Source organism: Lissotriton vulgaris, chromosome 1_1, assembly GCF_964263255.1.
Source record: "Lissotriton vulgaris chromosome 1_1, aLisVul1.2, whole genome shotgun sequence".
NCBI lineage: Eukaryota > Metazoa > Chordata > Amphibia > Caudata > Salamandridae > Lissotriton > Lissotriton vulgaris.
The window spans coordinates 1,905,503,904-1,905,524,861 of NC_141685.1; the positions used below are offsets into that span (position 1 = coordinate 1,905,503,904).

The 20,958-nt window shown below is 43.3% G+C and overlaps 1 protein-coding gene across 1 annotated transcript in view; it reads right to left on the reverse strand.

Moving 5' to 3' along the window:
* The window catches only part of NELL2 (neural EGFL like 2), a 1,025,546-nt gene that overhangs the window by 341,066 nt on the left and 663,522 nt on the right, over positions 1-20,958 (reverse strand). The window contains exon 13 of the mRNA XM_086919530.1: positions 3,983-4,108. Coding sequence (XP_086775656.1) covers positions 3,983-4,108 — 126 coding nt within the window. The remainder of the gene's footprint in view (positions 1-3,982; positions 4,109-20,958) is intronic.

Below are 20,958 nucleotides of genomic sequence, written 5' to 3' on the forward strand. Positions count from 1 at the left end.
TGTGTTTCACACTCACAAAAAGAAACATGATATATGCCTGTTTCTTGATGTAACCGTGCATCATTCAAAAATCATTCTGAAAGAATCTTACTTTTGTTTTACAGGTTCATAAATACCAATTAGTTAGAGGATGACACAGGGCACCCTACACATTGGGAACATCTGATAATATTTTGTGAGAGAGGAGGCCTAGTTCTTTCGTCCTGATGAATACGATGGGCCCTTTGGGGCCAATTTGGAAGAAACATGTTGACAATGACAAGCACTGTGGTGACAGGGACCTAGTTCCCCCAATCCACACACTTAGCTTTTAATACCAAGTAAATACCCAGTGAATAAATGTATTTTGGTTTTTACATTGGTTTTTACTAATCACTTTTCTCATGGGCCCCCACTTAGATCTTAGAAGTGCCTCCCTGTCTCCAGGTGTAGGCCCGCCCTCTACCAAATGTGGTTTCTAGAGAGCGAGGACTGCCAATGATGAAGCATGACACCGGGTGGTGTGTGAGGACAGTCCTTTACATTTTTTGAGATGCCCAGCACCCCACTAATTAGGGCTTAGTGCTTCTCATTTTTTAGTAACTAGCCTCAAAACAACAATTCCATTCAGGGTAGCTTCTTTTTGTGTGTGCATTATAGGTTGGAGGCCATCTCATCCTGAATATCTCGTAGCCTCTAGTTCCCTCCCCTGGAAAGCACCAGGGTGTATTGTGTTGTTATTTAAATAAATGGACATGTATTTTACATTTTTACATCTCTTGGTAGTGAAAAACACCTACATTCGTTTTTCACTATCGCAAGGCCTGAGGAGGGAATTCTCAGTGTGCCCATCACTGGGTTCCCTCTATTTATGATGCTTAGTGTTACTTCCAATATCCATTCTGAAGGGTGGGGCTCACTTTAGGTATATGCCACATCCTTTGTGTCCAACAGTAATTGAGTTAACTTATTACAATTAATAAGTGCTGACTTTCAATTGGGAGTAGGTAGAAATATTGAGTTTGGTGTCTAAAGAATGGTAATTTAAAATCCTCTTTATTTGCAAAGTCAGATTTTAAGTTACAATTCTGAAAACCCACTTTTAGAAAGCTGGCATTTTCTTCTCCCAAACCTTTGGTGCTGGCAGCCTGTTTCGTGGGCCTCATAACTAGGTGTAGCTGGCAGTTGGTCTTTGTGTATTGCTCCCAGACACTGAGACAATGGAGGAATAGATGTTGGCAGGTTGGGCCATCTGTGACTTGACGAGTGAAGGAGCTGTCACCTATCACACTTGCGCATCACAAAGGATCTGTCAAGCACACTCACAAAGGGTTTTGACAATAGTCATTAGTGTCCTCAGACAAGCTGGGGACAGGGCAGTGAGGCAGGAAATTCCAGGCTCCTCTGGGAATGGAAACCACTAGAAGTTTCTCCTACTTCAAAACTCGCAATAAATATACATGTTGGACCATCCGGCCCAACTCTTCAGTACACCTCTGGACCTGTGAATACTACAGAAGGAGGACTGCTGTGTTACTTTGCTGCAAAACGGACTGCTGCTTTGCTGCCATGCTTGCTAAGAAGGACAGCAAGACCTGCATAGTTCATCCCAGGCTGAAGTGACTCCAAGGGTCAGGAGAGGATGTGGCCTAATGGCTAGGGCAGTCAACCTAAAATCTGGGGAACCAGTTTCGTGTCTCAGCAACGACGCTCAACATCCTGTGATTCTGGGAAAATCTCTTAATCTCCCCATGCCTAACAAAAATGAATGAATGTGTCCTTGTGTAATGCAACTGGTGCTCATGTATATTGCTTTGATACCTGATACCTTCGGGTCAAGTTTGCACTATATAAAACTCTGAAAAAAAGGGTCAGCGGACTGACCTCCTGTTCTGTGCTGCAAGGACATAACAACATCCTTTGTTAGAAGACCCCTCACTCACCAACCTAGTTGGTGGCATGCTTCATCATCGGGGCTCCACCCGGATAGGCGAGTGCAATTCGGGTGTGCTGCGACACCTGACTGCAGTGGAGCAGGTTTGTTTTGGGAATTTTTGTGTAAGTGAAACAAATGGTGATTAAAAGTTGTCCAGTTGAGTACTCACTATAAAAAACTGTATTCTGGAGTGACTGAGCAACAGTAAAAATTATTAGTTGGACACCCTGCCGAATTAGGTAGGCCTGTGGGGTCGCACACTGGGTGCCGAGGAGGTTTGCACGATAGGCCAAGCAGCCTGAATTGATGCACCCAAATCGTGACAGGATCTTGTTTTTGCAACCCTGACGCCCATGAGGCTTGCTATCCTAGCGCTTCAAGCTTTCTTTTCTAGGAATCCGGGAAAAGAACATATTCACCACCACTGTGAGTTGCTAGTGGTTTTTTTCATGTAGTAAATGGCAGGGTACACCTTAGCGAGTGTATACCCCCTGGGCTACCATCACTGGTCCTGACGAAAACCCTATAATTATATATAAGTGGTTGAAACATGTAGACCAATTTTATCTCACACATAACTTGCAACACCACAGGCCTACCTAATTTGTTGCTGCTTGAGTAGGGGATCAGCCCCTTCATTCAGTAACCCAAGTACCTACAAGTGGAATATCAAACAGAAGAGGAGACAAAAATCTCAGCAAAATCAAGGATCAAATTGGTGACCCTTGTGCTTTTCATAGAATCCCATATGCATTTGCAATTGTTTGTGCACTCCTATGGCCATTTTACATTGTTTGTGAATTATTTGTGCTGGTGACTTTGTAATATCCATTGTGCATGCCCAAAGTAAATTACAATGTAATGTAAACTGGATGTTCTCTCACTTTTGTGAGTGGTGCACATGTTAACAAAGAGGAAATACCACTGCTTATTACAGATCACACATAGACAAAACATCTCTGGAGGGGCACAATAACTGTTGGACACAAAGGATGTGGCATATACCTAAAGTGAGCCCCACCCTTCAGAATGGATATTGGAAGTAACACTAAGCATCATAAATAGAGGGAACCCAGTGATGGGCACACTGAGAATACCCTCCTCACAAGCAGGCTAAGTGCACCCTGGTGGCAACACAGACAGACGTGCTTACAGTAACTGTGGAGAGCCTTTGCACACCCCTTCAAAATGGATGTAATGTTTGACTGCATCAACGGTACACGGTGATTCCTTGAGATGCAGCTCAGAAACATGTACTGGCTGATTAACTACTCCTCTTATTTTCCACACTATGCTTTCTGCAGCACCAACTGACCAAGTCTGCATACTTTGCACTTTTTTTGTTTTGTAATGGGGACAAAGGACTACTTGAGGGGGAGCACACTGGCACACATCGAGTCATCGAACCCGCATTAAAGTCCAGTTTCAAGAATATTGTTTTGTTGGGGAGGTTCCTTTGGCTGGAAACAGAAGGGAATATAACATTGACATAAGTAAATAATATCAGGACATTGTCTAGAAACATCTCTGTCTGCTATATTAAATATGTTTCAACATTGTTTTAGGCACATTGCACTGAAGGTACTTGTTGGTAGGAGAGAAAGAAGAATGCATATGATAGACAAAGCCTCTAACTTATGTTTTTATGGACTTGGGGACTTTGAACCAGTGAGGATACTTCAATTTATTGAGGTGGACATCTGCAATTGTATGCTTTAATGAATTTATTTAAAAAAGCTATAGTGTTACATTTCAAAGAGGAGGAGAGAATGGGTGCCCTCCTTAAGAGATGAGACAGTTAATCTGTATCAATGAAGGGAAGGCAATGAGACGAAAACAGAAGGCAGCTCCTGCACGGAGATGAGAACAATTTACAAAGAGGAGCTCACCAAGCTCTAGGAAGACAATAATATTATGTTTGACTTTGGAGTGACAACAGGAAATCTGAAGCAAACTACTAGACCAGCTCAAGAAGGGCCAGGTATTGAATGATAAAATGTTAATGCTACTTTGTTGTATGTATGTCCAGATGTTAATATACTGTATAACCATAGAGCTAGTTCTTACCTGTGCAAGAATAATCGTCAATTCGGATGAAGCCAGTTTTGCAAATGCACATGAATGATCCTGGTGTATTTACACAGATGGTGTTTTCACGACAATAATGGCGCCCTTCAGCACATTCATCAATATCTGCAAAAAAGTGGCATTATGATTGTAGATATGTTTTTCTCATTTGTCCAAATACATAATAACAGTGTAAAAGTAATGGTTAACATATAGCTAAATATTGTGGAACACATAAAGGAGATTGTGCTGTTTATAAATTGATACGACATAGTTGAAACTGATAAAAAAAATTGCTAGATAACACCCAACAACATTTGGTGTGTTTATGTAAGCTTTAAAGGATTGTGACGGCTTTTGATATTGATTGAGTATCTTATGACCATTCTGCTTCAGATGGTCCAGCATTCACTCTTCTTACTGCTGTTACCTTCTGAAAAGCACAACATAAACAGGAACTCTCGTCAAAATTGTGGGCATTTAAGTGTGTCTTAAATATACATTACAAGGAGAAGTAAGCATGCATTTCTGACAGTTAAATAGCACCAACTAACAGGCAGATGCATCAAGCAAAATACCTCCCGGTAAAATAGCGAATCAGTAAAACAGGCCGATACTGACCGCAAAAACCCAAAATGCAATGCATCAACACAAATCGGTAAATAATAAAGAATCGCAAAAAAAATATCCTCGGTATTTTACCGAATCGCTATCCAGTCATTCGTAAATAACGAAAACTAAAGCAGGCCCCCGGAAATACCGAATCGCTAATAAAGAATTGCAACGGAATGCAACAAAAATCGCAAATACCGAAACACTCAAAAATCGCTATTTAGCATGAGCTAAAAAAGGGGAATCTCAAACTGGAGGTAAAGTTATTTGAATGAGAAAAAAAAAAACAACATTCTGGCAGGTGCTGACAATCGGTAACCCTTTAAAAATGACCCTGGAAACCCTGTTAGTCAACCAAAATAGGCTTCCCCCTACGTGCTTGTTCGGAGGAGGAGAATCAATGCCCTGGCCCAGCGAAGGAGGATGATCCAGGAAAGGGTCTTCAAGGTGCGCATCGCATTGCTACATATATACATATATATATATATATATATATACACCATATATATATATATATATAGTTGAAACTGCTCAAAAAAATTGCTAGATAACACCCAACATCATTTGGTGTGTTTATGTAAGCTTTAAAGGATTGTGACGGCTTTTGATATTGATTGAGTATCTTATGACCATTCTGCTTCAGATGGTCCAGCATTCACTCTTCTTACTGCTGTTACCTTCTGAAAAGCACAACATAAACAGGAACTCTCATCAAAATTGTGGGCATTTAAGTGTGTCTTAAATATACATTACAAGGAGAAGTAAGCATGCATTTCTGACAGTTAAATAGCACCACTAACAGGCAGATGCATCAAGCAAAATACCTCCCGGTAAAATAGCGAATCAGTAAAACAGGCCGATACCGACCGCAAAAACCCAAAATGCAATGCATCAACACAAATCGGTAAATAATAAAGAATCGCAAAAAAAATATCCTCGGTATTTTACCGAATCGCTATCCAGTCATTCGTAAATAACGAAAACTAAAGCAGGCCCCCGGAAATACCGAATCGCTAATAAAGAATTGCAACGGAATGCAACAAAAATCGCAAATACCGAAACACTCAAAAATCGCTATTTAGCATGAGCTAAAAAAGGGGAATCTCAAACTGGAGGTAAAGTTATTTGAATGAGAAAAAAAAAAACAACATTCTGGCAGGTGCTGACAATCGGTAACCCTTTAAAAATGACCCTGGAAACCCTGTTAGTCAACCAAAATAGGCTTCCCCCTACGTGCTTGTTCGGAGGAGGAGAATCAATGCCCTGGCCCAGCGAAGGAGGATGATCCAGGAAAGGGTCTTCAAGGTGCGCATCGCATTGCTACATATATACATATATATATATATACACCATATATATATATATATATATATATATATATATATATATATATATATATATATATATATATATATATATATATATATATATATAAACACAGATTTCCACAAACAGCAAACAGACTCAAATCCAGTCGCAGTACCGCCAAGAAACAGGAGACCCAGATTTCTGTGAGTGATTTTATCCGCAACAGACAGCATAACGTTTCGGCCTACCAGAGGCCTTGGCCACATGGCGCCTTAGGGGGCGGCGGCAGAATTTTAAAGTGCTAGTGAATACAACATTTTCATTGGGTGCCATTGGGATGCACAATAAACATAGTAAAAATACTGACATTTTTCCTGTGCAACGGGCAAAAAGTATTGGGATAAATCCCCATAACGGTAAAATTTCACATAAAGGACAAACTGTCATGAACCAAACTGCAACTTTTGTTAATTGGTACATGCCCAAACTAAATTCAGTTACATAAAGTAACATAGATTAGTGCAAAAATAGCAAAATAAATAATTTAATTAATTTAGCTATAAATGTATAATATATATATAAAATATATAAAATATACAAAAAACACTCGGCATGTCCTAAAAACCGGCCTAAAATCCAATTCTTTATATATAAAAGAATAAATTTAAATCAATACTGTTAAGATGTACACAATGTCTAGTTGAATATTAAATGTTAAAACTGTCAACCAACATCTAATCCAGTGGCCATCATGCAATGATTCAACCTGAAAAATACATTATGTATATGCCCAATTTTGTAGCTTTGCATCCTATATTATGACACCAAAATAAATAAGTAAGTGAAAAAATAAAGTGCAAATAGTGTCTTGATGATGTGTATAGTAAAAGGTAGGGTATGTGATCAATGAAATATATCATCTTTAAAAGCACCTGCCAAATACTAGTTAATTTTTTGGGGGTAAAATGTCTTTTTATGTCAAATTAAAACTATGTTAAAACATAGATTTAAAAAATGCATAGATTTGTGTTTGCAAATGGGATGTTAATCAGGCTGGTCCCAGTCTGTCATCCAAACACAGATAGTGGCGATTTTTTCAGATATACGAATGGTTCAAACACAAAACCAACCAGAATCTTGCAGCAAAAATAGATGGTATTACATAAATTTCATTTGCTTGCAAGAAAGTGTTGAAAGATGACAGTAACACCATAAACCTAACAACATTCAGATTGCTCAATGGAATGTTTGGGGAATTTCTTACCCTAGAGACAGGTATAAAAATCTTCTGAGGCATTAAGTCCCTGATGTGTTTTGCTATCCAACATCAAAATATATCTTGTTTCTGAAGTTCTAAGTGCAGCATCCCTGTCACCTCCTCTTCTTAGAGGGCCCACTGAGTCAATGGCATAGTACTTCAGGAGAGCACTGTTGTTGTTGTGATATTCCTTGAAGTGTCTAGCCACTGGATAAGAAGAATCACTGGTATTGATAGCCCTCAAGTGTTAGAATACTCGTTTGTGGACTTGTAATTTTGAGCTGCCCACATATCTTAAGCCACACGGGCACTCCAACACATATACTGCAAATTCACTCTTGCAGGTTAGTTTTTTGTTGATTTTGCATGGGACTGCTGAGAAAGGGGTGAGATATTCCGTTCTATTTACCCCATGTGAACAAGCTTTACACGTAGAGCATTTCCTGAAGCCTCTACTGCTTGCTAGCCAATCCTTAGTTGGTTCCAGTTCTGGGCTAGATTTAACTAGAGCATCCTGTAAGGAATAAGCCCTTCTGTAAGTAATTGCTGGCTTTCTCTGCATTAGTTCACCAATTACGGGATCACATCTCACCAGATCCCAATGTTTATTCACTATCTTTCTTAGTGCCCCATGTTGGCTATTGAATGACCATATTAGTCTGATAGGTTGCTGCGTGGGCATGGGAGTTGGACACTGGGATTTTTTGTGTAACAGTGCTGTTGCACGGGGAAGGGCATCAGCTTTGCGTATGGCAGCTGCCAATGTGTTCTCGCTATACCCTCTAGCCAGGAACCTTAGTTTACTGGCGTGTTGTGCTGCATTGCACTGTGCCTTGGTACTGCAAACCCTTTCTGATTCTGAGCATTTCCCCATAAGGGATGCTCCTTATCAGATGCAGAGGATGGTGGCTTTTAGCGTGCAATACCGTGTTCCCAGCAGTAGGTTTCCTAAATCATGCTGTTTCCAGGCAGCCATTGGTAATCTCAATTGAGACATCCAGGAAAGTTGCTTGGCATGCACTTATGTTGGAAGTAAATGCCAAATTGTAGTTGTTAATGTTTAACTTTTCGATGAAACGTTCTGCCTGTACTTGTGTGCCATGCCAGATCAGAAATACATCGTCGATGTATCTATACCATCGTACGATATGGTCTCTGCAAATTGCTGAGTTTTCACCAAAGAGGACCTGTCTCTCCCAGTATCCCATATGAATACAGGCATAACTGGGAGAGAAACAGGCCCCCATGGCTTCTCCCCTGACCTGTTGATAGTTTTGTTTGTTAAACTTAAAAAAGTTGTTGTTCAGGCAGAAACTCATCATTTATAGTAGCATCTTATTGTGTTCTACAAATCCAATCGGACGTTGTCCCAACTAGTATGCAGTAGCCCTCAACTCATCCGCATGCACAATACTTGTGTATAACGATGTAACGTCAAGAGTAATTAGCAAAAATTCTGGATCCCACACTAATTCATTGATTTTCCTCAAAAAATCACTGGAATCCTGGATGTAAGAGGGGAGCCCACACACAAATTTCTGTAAAAATGAGTCCACATAAACAGTAGTCTTTTCCAGAAGCCGCCCACATGCAGAGATGATAGGTCTGCCGGGGGGCTTGCTTAGGTTCTTGTGGACCTTTGGAATCAAATATAGGACGGGCGTGATGGGGTACTCATTTTTCAGAAATTTTAGTTCATCCATGCTAATGAGACCCGATGATCTCCACCCCATCAACAATGAATAAAAAGTTGTTTGAGACTTCTTGACAGATCCCACATCACAATGTCTGTAGCACGTGGCATCATTAAGTTGTAATAATGCTTCCTCCAAATAGAGGTCTCTTGCCCATAAGACAATATTGCCACCTTTGTCCGATTGGCGAACAATAACATTACCACATTTCTGTATTTTGGCAACTAAATCAGTATACCTGCGGTTATGCCTGTGTTTGTATTTGTTGTTCTTGAGTGTTTGTTCATATAGACCCTTGATGTCCTTGACAGCTGCTTCATGAAAAATGTCTATATTATCGTGTAGCATATGTGGTGTATACGTGGAGCGTTTTTTGAAATTCGTAAGACCACCAGTGTTCATTACAGGCTGGCTCTCACCACTCTGTGACAAAGAATGTTCTGACCTCAGTCCCTCCAAATCTTGTAGCAGTGGCATATCATTCGCTACCAAGGCTGGGCTGGTTGTAATTTTATCAGTTCTCACTTCCCCCTTGCAAGACTTATTGTTCGCAAAATGTTTTCTTAGTTTTAGCTTCCACGTGAATTTAAACAAATCAATGCGTGTATCCGCGTAGTTAAAATTCCTAGGGGGCAAAATGACAATCCTAGCGAAAGAGTCTTCAATTCCATAGGTGATAATGTCATAGGGGTGAGATTGATCACAGATAGGTTCGTGTCCTCCTGCACTCTCACTACTGTTTCTTTTTGTTCCGCTGTTTGTTGTAGTTCCTGCGCTTTGGTTTGGCGCCTGGTGTTTGCTTTGCAACGCTCTCTCCGCTTTGTGTTGGGACTTTTGTAGCGGTTTGTTGTTTTACCCTGGGCCGCAGTGTATCGCGCCTGTCCTGGCTCACACATTCCAGTTCTTGTGCCAGGGTGAACCGGGTAAACCCCAACCCGGATCTGGCTCTGCTTGCTTCCGATTCTGACCCGCTATCTATGTTTGAGCTAAGGTCTGCATTTGAAGAACTGGCAGGAGATGCTGATCTTTGGGCACCACTCACTGGAGGAGCATTGCGAGCAGTGGGGGGCTGAGCAACCTTCATAGCATTGTATTTCCACGCGAACATGAAAATGCGCCCCTCAAGACAGTCATTTTTATCGCGCTGGAATTTAAATTGTTTCCTCTTAATAATGGCATCTTCCTCCTTTTGTACATGGGCCATCATTTCCTCCCGTAATATTTTGCACTCAGGAGCAGTATCTGCGCTCATTTCCTCTATTTCAGCATTCAGTTCATCGATTTGATTTTGGATTTTAATATATATATATATTTGGTATGATATTTACTTAAAGAATTAGACCAGATTAGACCAGATGTTCACCCAATATATTTTACTGAATATTTAAATTGGAGATCTGATATATGGAGAATCAGGTGGAGCACATCATATTCAGCCTCACGAGACAGTTTAAAGATAAGAAACCAGAGAGCATTTAATTTCATCCTTGAGATGTCCTCAACAGGGAAAGCGATACTATTGACAATCTAGAGCACATGAGTTAAAAAGTGAATAGTCACCTGTGGCAGAGACCGAGAAACATAAATTAGAGACAACATTTAGAATTACAGCTATCACTGTGGAAATGCATAACAATCTGTTACCATAAGAGAATAGAAGATTATACGTAATACATTAAATATTGATTGAAACAGGTAACACTGATGGTGGACCTGAAATCACATTAAATGTCATGATGTTTTGTTCTAAACAAAGCAGAGCTTAGACAACATTTAATTGAAGGTTAAAGTAGATGATACATACATATTCAAGAACAGCTGTGGCCTCAAGCAGAAGGATCTAATTCTGGTACACATCATATGCATTACAAATGGTTGAACCAAAACAACATATAGATTGTATTAGATTCTCCCAGCATGTTGAATGGAAATCACAAGGCACAATTCAGAGGCCACTGTGAATAGGTAAAGGGGGGCATGTTATAGGCATTAGAAGACACATGGATGTTCTTAATCACTGAATAAAATATGCCCAAATTTAAAAGCGAACTTCTTAGAGTAGATGAAGCAGAAGAAGGTCGGAATCCAAAGAGGTGAAATTGACCTGCATATTATGAGGTTCACGTGGACTCTGGTAGGGGCTGTCTAACAAACCTAAGGCTGGGAATAGCACATTGCAAGGTAATGTTCCTTCAGTGACTTCCTGTATCCAAAGATTAAAGTAGCCCTTTAAATTATCCAGGTTCTTGTTATTAAGGATCATTAAAACGTGCAAACTGACTCAGTTCGAGTTATATTTAGTTGTTTGCCTCTTACATAGAATTTATGTGGCTTATTAAACCTTGTATTTTGATTTCGAAGAAGTGTGCATGCTTAAGTTACATCCCATGCAATTTCCAGAGATTTTAAGGCAGAAATTGAACAGATCTCTCCATCATGAGTAAAATTGATCATGTCACTGGTAATTACCTGCACATATTGTATCTGCAGTGGTTACACAAATCATGAATCTAATTTCTGCTCAAACAGTTGTAGTTAGTAAAATAAAATAATTGTCATTTGGCTGCTCAGATATTTTTGGTAATGTTTGTTCATAAAATGTCCATCTGAATTTATTACATAAACCATATTACTAGGGCTTGCTTTTCTGATCACGTCTCTATGAATTAATTGTCAAGTATCCTGCAGTGAGTGACTGCTTATGACGATTTTTCTAATGACTTCCCAGGTCCTCCTACTGGTGATTGCACTCGCCCTTTTACGGACTATTGTGCGATACTTTTCCTGATGACTGCAAAAATGTGCCCCTATGTTGTTTAAACAACTAAGGTGTCTTATGAGAATGTTGATTCCACACATATACTATAAATCCCAATCACATAGGGATACTGTGGTTAATACTCGACACAAGCATGGCATTTCCTCTTCTGGGCTGGAGGAGTATTGCCCCACTGTTTTTAGCAGTGGAAATGAAGGAAAAATAAAATCATAATAACTGGACATTATTATCATTTTATTTGTACCTTCATCTTTGTGGGGCAGGGTTGCTGTGCTCTCAGAGCAGGGGAAGGAGTGGTGGCACTCGGTAAAGTGCACATGACTGTTTGACCAAACCTCTCCGGCTGGCCAAACAGTCATGCACACTTTGCATGTTCTTCATGCAGGTTGCCTTATAGCCTGCATGGAGAGCATGTCCAGGCCCCCATTCCCCATCTGAGTGCTGAACAATGGCGCTCAGACCAATCACAATGTTGCAGAGGAACCCTCATCTACAGACCCCCCGGATACCGACCACAGTGCAGCGACTCCATTGCCGACTTTGTCAGCACACACGCCCTCGCCTCCACGGACTACATCATCCTCGGGGACTTGAATTTCCATCTCGAGAACAACAAAGAGTCCAACTCTTCCGCCCTGATTAAAAACCTTGCCATCCTCGGACAACTCGTCACAACACCCACCCACTCTGCCGGTCACACGCTGGATCCCACCTTCTCAGCAAGCTCCCACATCTTCTTCAACCACACCACCGAACTCCACTGGACCGACCATCGTTGCATCCACTTCACCTTCCGGAATCCAGCTAACCACCACCCTCGCCCATAGCCCACTCACACAGACCCAACCGACCCCAACACCACAGCCCGCAACCTAAGACAATGGATCAACAACTGCGCCAACACCCTTGCCCCGCACAAGAAACCCTGCAACAGCCACACCAGAAAGAAAGCTAGCTGGTTCTCCGAAGACCTCCAGGCCTCCAAGCAAACCTGCCAAAAGCTAGAGAAGAACTGGATCCGTGAACGAACACCGGAAAGCTACACAGCCCACAAGAATACCACCCGCAGAGACCACCACCTCATCAGATCCGCCAAAAGGACCTCCTTCAAAGATTGCCTAGACAACAATGCATACAATAGCAAAGAGCTCTTCAACATCGTGAAGGAACTCCAACACCAACGACATCCCACCCTCACAAGACCTGTGCGACTCGCTGGCCACCTTCTTCCACCGCAAGATCACAGACATCCACAACAGCTTTAACACCGTGACTACCCCGGCTACCACTGAGACCTCCATCCCCACGGCCACCACCTGCAAAAACCATCTGATATCCTGTACCCACATCAACGACGAGGACACAATCAAGATCATGAACTCCGTCAACTCCGGATCCCCGTCAGCCCCATGCCCTCACCACATCTTCAACAAAGCCAGTACCACCATCGCACCCCATCTCCGGAAAGCCATCACCATCTCCTTTGAGACAGCAACCTTCCCGGAGAGCTGGAAGCACGCCGAGATCAACACCCTACTCAAGAAACCCAAGGCGGACCCCAAGGACCTCAAGAACGTCCGACCCATTTCCCTGCTCCCATTCCTGGCGAAGGTCATCGAGAAGGCCATCAATAAACAATTGACCAGATTCCTTGAGGAGAACAGCATCCTGGACCCATCCCGGACTGGACCCATCCCAGTCCGGGTTCCGGTGCAACCACAGCACCAAAACCGCCCTCATCGCCGCCACCAACGACATCAGAACCCTGCTAGACAACGGAGAAACAGCGGCTCTCATCCTCCTGGACCTATCAGCGGCCTTCGACACCGTCTGCCACCGCACACTACGAACACGCCTCCATGACACCGGTATCCAAGAGAAGGCCCTGGACGGGGCCACATCCTTCCTCTCTGGCAGAACACAGAGTGTTGGCCTCCCCCTTCTGCTCTGAAGCCACTGAGATCATTTGCAGGGTACCCCAGGGCTCATCCCTCAGCCCAACGCTGTTCAACATCTACATGGCACCGCTCGCCCACGTCGCCCGATTGCACGACTTCAACATCATCTCTTACCCCGATGACACCCAGCTGATCCTCTCCCTCACCAAAGACCCCCACACCACCAAAACCAACCTCCATGAGGGAATGAAGGCCATCGCCCAATGGCTGAGAAACAGCCGACTGAAGCGGAACTCTGACAAGACGAGGTCCTCATCCTCGGATCACCCCCTCGGCCTGGGACGACTCCTGCTGGCCGACTGCGCTAGGAACAGCTCCAACGCCCATTGACCACGCATGCAATCTAGGGGTCATCCTCGACTCCACTCTCTCCATGACAAAGCAGGTCAATGCCGACTCTTCCTCCTGCTTCAACACCCTCCGCATGCTCCGCAGGATCTACATGTGGATCTCCACCAAAACAAGAAGGACAGTCACCCAGGCCCTCGTCAGCAGCAGACTGGACTAAGGAAACGCCCTCTACACAGGAGCCTCGGCCAAACTCCTGAAACGGCTCCAACGCATCCAGAACGCCTCCACATGCCTAATCCTCGACATCCCTCACTGCAGCCACATCACACCCCATCTGAGAGACCTGCACCGGCTCCCCATCAACCAGAGGATAACCTTCAAGCTCCTCACACACATACACAAGGCACTCCACAACACCGGACCAGCATACCTCAACAGCCGACTCAGCCTCTACACCCCCGCCCTCCAGCTCCGTTCCGCCGACCACGCCCTTGCCACTGCTCCCCGCATCCGAAGAGTGACCGATCATTCTCCCACCTTGTTGCTAAGACATGGAACACCCTCCCCATCTGCCTATGGCAGACCCAAGACCTACTGACCTTCAGAAGACTCCTCAAGACCTGTCTCTTCGAACAGTAGCAACATTCCCCCACCCCTTAGCGCCTTCAGACCCTCACAGGTAAGTAGTGCACTTTACAAATGATTGATTGATTCATTGAGTGGAGCGTTGTGATTGGTCAGGGAAGCCTGGCTGCTTCCTCTCCTGGCTCGAATGGAGGGACGATGACGAGGGGCGACATGTAAAGAAACAAGGAAGCAAGTTTCCTTTTTTTTATGCCCGACCATGATCAATGCCAGCTGCTACAGGATACAGGTGCATTGGTCCTTTTCTTTTATAAAACCTACAATTACCATATTTAAAAAAAAATATACCTACAACCAGTGCTAAATAAGTTTTGAGTTAAGTTAAAATCTCCAGAGGAAAATCCAGAAGCTCAACTATTAATCTTTTCTGTAAGAAGGGTATTTTGGGACAGAACTACAGAAGAACAGGAGACTCTTTAAACTAAGAATCATAATAAAACAGTTGATATTTCATTGATAGCATATTCATCCACTCTGATTATGAAACGGTTAAGGAGAGATTCCAAGTGTAGGTGCGCCCCAACATTTACAATATATGATTTAGGTTTGTGACCTCATGACCTGTGATCCGCACATTATTCATATCATTAGGTTTTGAGTGTGGTATACCAAGTACTTGTGCTTGCTACTTTTGAAAGGGTAGACTGTCATGTGGAGGATCACCATTGCATTTACAACTAGTAATGGCCTTTTTTTCTGATAAAGTAGCCCAAACCTATGTGGTGTTTTTTTCCAAGGTCATATACAAAAAAGAGCAGGCTATTTAGCATTTATGAATTTAGAAACTTGCGGATGGCTTGGTGGCCTGCCAGATCAGCAGAGGAAATGGCGTCCGATCCCCTGGTGGATGGTCACCCACATATTTAGAGATCCCCACCTGCCCGCCATGGAAATGCATGCCTTCAGTGTAGCCACACTGAAAACAAAACAGAAATGACCAAGACTAGAGAAACCTGCCCTATATATTTCAGCGCAATCATCTTTTTGACCTGAAGGTCCAGTGGTAGACGGTAAAGTCAAATCTCCGCTTGGGAAATCACCAATCCACAAGTATACACTGCATTAACTCTTCAAACACCCCTAGGGTTAATATTACATTCACAAATCTACAAGTGCAGTACCAGTAATCCAGTATTACAAGGCACCAAGCTTTAATAGTTTGTCCTCAAATATCCTTTTTAGTAGTACATTTTAAATCTTGCAATGTATACATCAGCTATGTCACAATAATAATAATGATAATCATGCCATTCACAAGATGAAAACATTTATAATATAAAAAAAATATCTTGCAGTTAAAATCCTCAGAATGCGGCACAATACAGTTGAGGTAGTATAAGGTTTAACATCTCTCATATCAGAAATGTACACAGATTCAGTATTGTTAATTTTGTCTACATGTTTCGGTGAATCTCACACATTTTTGCCACCTTCTTCAGGACCAACATATAAATTCTCCCACTTATAATAAATTAAAATAATTAAAACCTGTGAAAAAACAATACACATATTAAAATCTTCAAATCGAAATAAGAAATATTCATGCCACTAATCAAAAGATCTTTAAAATTTTAGCTCAACCAAAAGGATCCCCCAGTACTTCAAATACTGAAATGGTCCTGTTGCCAAACAGCGTATTCACTACACCATATCACATCATCCCTGGGTATTAGCATCAACCATATGTGATGCCCATGTATTCTGACGCTATTATGGTGCGCTTTGTAATCTGTGGGCCAGCAGGTCAAAGGCTTATGCTGGAAGATCAAGCTGAGAATGCACAGAGATAAACACAGCAGTTCCCACCACTCTTATGAGTGTAGAGGGACCTTGAGTTTTTCAGGGAAGGAGCATTGCTGAATGAAGGCATCGCTTCTACTCCATTAATCTCTGAAGCACTCCCTAGAAAACTACATTTTGAGCCTATTTCTTACTTTCACAAAGTGTCAAGCTAAAATCTAGTTATACAGTTCGGAGTTTAATGTTTATTTCTTGATCACCAGAAGGGTTGGAAAGATCTTTAACCGTTAATCTTCATCTGGGAAGATTTTCCTACTTGTCTACCCTTACTGTAGAACCTCATTTATGGTAAGAGTGTGAATAAATATGGTTTTTAATTCATTTAAGGTGTATTAAGTACCACGTAAGTTATTCTAAGCTTTGTGTGTGGCCAGGGCACTCCTCCTTGTCACATACTGTTTTACTACCTTTTTGCATGCTGCTTTAGCTATGTGTGTTAAATGCGCAGTTTGCCAGTAACTTACATATTGCCAGTTCAATATACAATGTTAAACTTTGATGTTTGATGAAGATTGTCATATAAGTTTGTAACCCAAACGTTTTTGTTTAGCCAAGTTCAAGGGTATAACATGAACAAATATAACACAATTGATCTTATCCATCTACTTTCAAATTTACTGACACTGTGCAAACTGTCTTACACCAAACATTATCTCACCTATGTTACAGACTATAAAACTGCCAAACAGGCCTTTAGGTAAACAGGGCCTAATGCATCTGCAGACCTGCCAAATTTCCCTGGTCAATGCGTGATGAGCTGCTCCAAGCCAGGTGTATTCTTTGAATTCTGAAGTTGTAGTCATGTGTATTCCACTATAAATCAAGACTACAAGTCCCAGAACTAAAAAAAAATGTCTAAACAGGACCAGCACATCACACATCACACATGGACTTGGAAAACTTGGCAGCTGTACGGTTGTCATGAAAGATTTAACTCATGCTTTTTATACATGTCATCTCTGTGCTAACCAAAAGTAATAATTTGTGACCTGAAAATAGCACATACATATTTAATATTTACACCCATGATAAAACTATAGAGGATGGCATATATTTTTGCTACATTCATTACAATCCAAGCTGTCAGATTCTTGAGATACTTTTTCACTAATTTAAGTGAATCCGTTTTCATTGAGGTCAAGGTTTCAAGTACATTTAGTTTCATTTAAATACTGTCATGTCTATCAGCACTTCTTTAGATAAGAAGGTGATCTTTAATTGCACTTGAACAAATCAAATTTTCAGATGCATACCTTCAAAGATTCAGATGTTTTTCATTCCAATATACTTCATTGTTATCAATAGTGTATCTTTTAAGCTATAATCGAAGCCACGTTAAGGTGAATCCCAGCTATTGATAGTGAACCATAATTCATTATAAGATATTTGAAGCATCACAGTTCATTAAGCACCAGGAATCAGTTTATTGAACTTTCCTGTTATGGCACAATTCGGGCACTTCACTTCCTACTTAATATAAGCTGCAAACTGTTGGGGAGATTGAGTTTGAAGGAGACCTTTGTTTTTGAAAATTCTAATTGATACATTTCAAACTGAGATGATTGTCAGACCAAGGTCATGCTACAATGTTTTTCATGGGAGCAGCCGGGGGGATTGTTCCAGCATGACTTTGGGGCATATGTACAAGGACTAGCGAAAACGTTAGCAGCAGTTTGCTTACCGCTGTGTACCGCTGAAAACGATTGCCTTGTTAAGCGACGTATGTACAAGACGGCGCTACATGGCGATAGCTTCAGGGATCAGCAGTGAAAACTTCTGCTAACATTAGCGTGATGGTGATAGGAATTCCGGTGTTAGTGGGCGAAAACCAACGAAAGGCCCCTTAGCGGCAAGAAAACGCAAGTTAGTCAGCCCAACATGAGTTTTTTTCCGTCTAATCTAACAAATAGCCTATCAGTCGACCTCCAATAGGAAAATAGGCAAGAAAAACAATAAAAGTAGAATGAAGCAGCCATAGCCAAGTGCAGCACTCAACATCCAGGATGACCTGGATGAGAGCCTGGATGCCTCGCAGGACCTGCGTCTGGAGCCTGGATGCAACGCTGGACCTGCGTCTGGAGCCTGGATGCCTCAATGGACCTGCGTCTGGAGCCTGGATGCCTCGCTGGACCTGCATCAGGAGTCTGGGTGCCTCACTGGACCTGCGTCTGGAGCCTGGAGTGGGATGCAGAGGAGCTGTGGAGTCGATGACCCATGGCGGTAGACATTGAGGCACGGCGATCGCATGTACCTGGTGGTGAAATCCAGCGCTGGTCGCATGGAGACAAGTTGTTGACCTGTGTGAGAAGACCGCCTTGCACCCCTTGGAGCTGTGAATTGTTAAGGCAGTCCTGTGCACCAACGTAGGGAGTCCTGCATCGTATACTACGATCCACCACTGCACCAGGGTGCACAGAGGGGATTACCAACGGTGGGCGGCACCTCTCTGCATCAAAGGTCGGATGAGGTTGTGCTGGCCGGACACTGTGGAGGGTGACACCCCTGAGCTGCTCCAAACTTGTGTTGCGGGAATGCTGCAACTTTACGCCTAAGGGAGCCCTGCTGCATCTGGAGGTTCACCAGCGGACTTGGCGGCGACTGCTGTACCCAGGCTTGGGCAATCCCACTTGGCTGAGGCTCCTGATGGCTGAATCACAGATTTGAAGAGAAATTAGCAGATTACACCACTGTGTCAATGTCCAGGTAAGGAGAAGGTGGGACACGTAGCGAAGGAGGCCCAGGGTCGTGTTGCCCAGGCCTAGCACCTGTAGATGACGCACCCCCAGAGTCGGCTCATCCACTATGGCGGAAGACCGTGAACCCACTGCTTTCAAGCAGTGCAAGATGAGGAACAACCATCACATGATGATAACTTCCTGATGTCATCGAGCCTTGTTTCCTTTGCGGGCGGGATGATGGGGAGGGCTGCTCTGCTCAGAGAGCAGGGTATGGTCGGAGTGGCATGCCCACTCAAGTGCGCGTGACTGTTTGGTTGGCCCGCTCAGGCTGCACTAAGTAGTCATGCGCACTGTCCTGTTCACAATGGAGGATGCATTGCAGCCAGCATGAAGAACATGCCCACACCTCCAGCCCCTGGCTGAGCGCCTCGTCCCGGCACCAATGACCAATCCCAATGCCGCATTTTAGCGTTGTGGTTAAATTAGGTGAGGGAGCCTGGCTGTCTACTTCCTGTTCCTGGAAGCAGACTCAGTAGAGCAGAAGCAATGAAAACACGGGACCCGGCCTCAAGGTAAGATTTTCACATTTAAATATTTACAACACTCACTCACACACACGCCCCACGTCCACTCCCCATCCAGTGTTCTTTCGGCATTTCCCACCTCCCAGCTGTCCAGTCCCCTCGCAGCACTTCTCAAGGGTGGCCGATGTGTGGCCATGCACAGCGGGCGTACCACTGGTGTGCCGAAGGTATATATAGAGTTAGGACGCATACCATTATATCGCATTACAATGTATAGTAATACTAGGCATATTGCAACAGTAGGGAAGGTGTTGGATTGCGTAGAAGTAAATATTATTATTCCCACTTCAGTGAGTGCAACCCTAAAACTAACCCTTGCACCCCATTGTAAACCCTGAACCCTAAAATTCATCTTTGAGCCTCCAAAACACACCCCAAATTTCAAATATTACCCCATATAACACCCCACATTTAATTTCCAACACTCGAAAACCATACCCACCCTAAGAATTCTAAATACCCCATTACTGACATCACAATGCGCCTGCAAGGACTTAAATCTGCTACGGACCGGTCAATGCCATTGCCATAACTGACGGCTACTGAATCACCTGCAAGGACCACCCCGACCGTCCAGGAGGAGGCATTGCCAACACCTACAGCAGCACACTCCGACTGACCACGCGCTCTAGTGACACAATGGTGACCATGGAACACCTTAACTTCCAGATCTGGACCAACCCCAACCCCATCCTCTAGCACCCTCACCTTCAGGCCCCCCGGGCCATGAACACCCATTCTTCAATAGCATTGTAGAACTCATTGCACACCAGGCTCTCCCATCCACTATGCCATCCTACTCGGCGAACTCAAGTTCCACATGGACAACCCCAGTGACCAGAACACCACCCCCTCCTGGGGTAGCTCCCAACATCAGACTCATGCAGCTAGTCACCCCAGCAAGCCACATAGCAGGACACACGGTCAAGCACGTTTCCTCCGCTAGCGGGACCTTTAACTACAGCCACACTATCGGACTCTCCTGGAGCAACCATCATTGCATACATCACGTCTTCACCATGCCCATCATACACAACCATCATCTCCGCCCCCCTTTGCAGGTGGATCAAGGCCACAGAAGTACGTCTCATCAACTCCCTCAGCACCAACACTTACAGACGGTGACACCACAGCGGCCAACTGCCACCGATTGATCTCCAACTACACCAACACACGGGCACCCCATCAGTACCTTTCGCCTGCATGATGGTAAGCGTAAGGGTGACGTAGTACCATAGGGATAGGCTGGCCCCATGCATTGCTGAAGTTTGCATCATGGCTGTGACAAGACTGCAGCAGTGCGTGACTGGAGCGCTGTCTAATGAATACAGCGCATCTGTGGTGTCGCAAGAAGGGTTGAGTGAAAAGT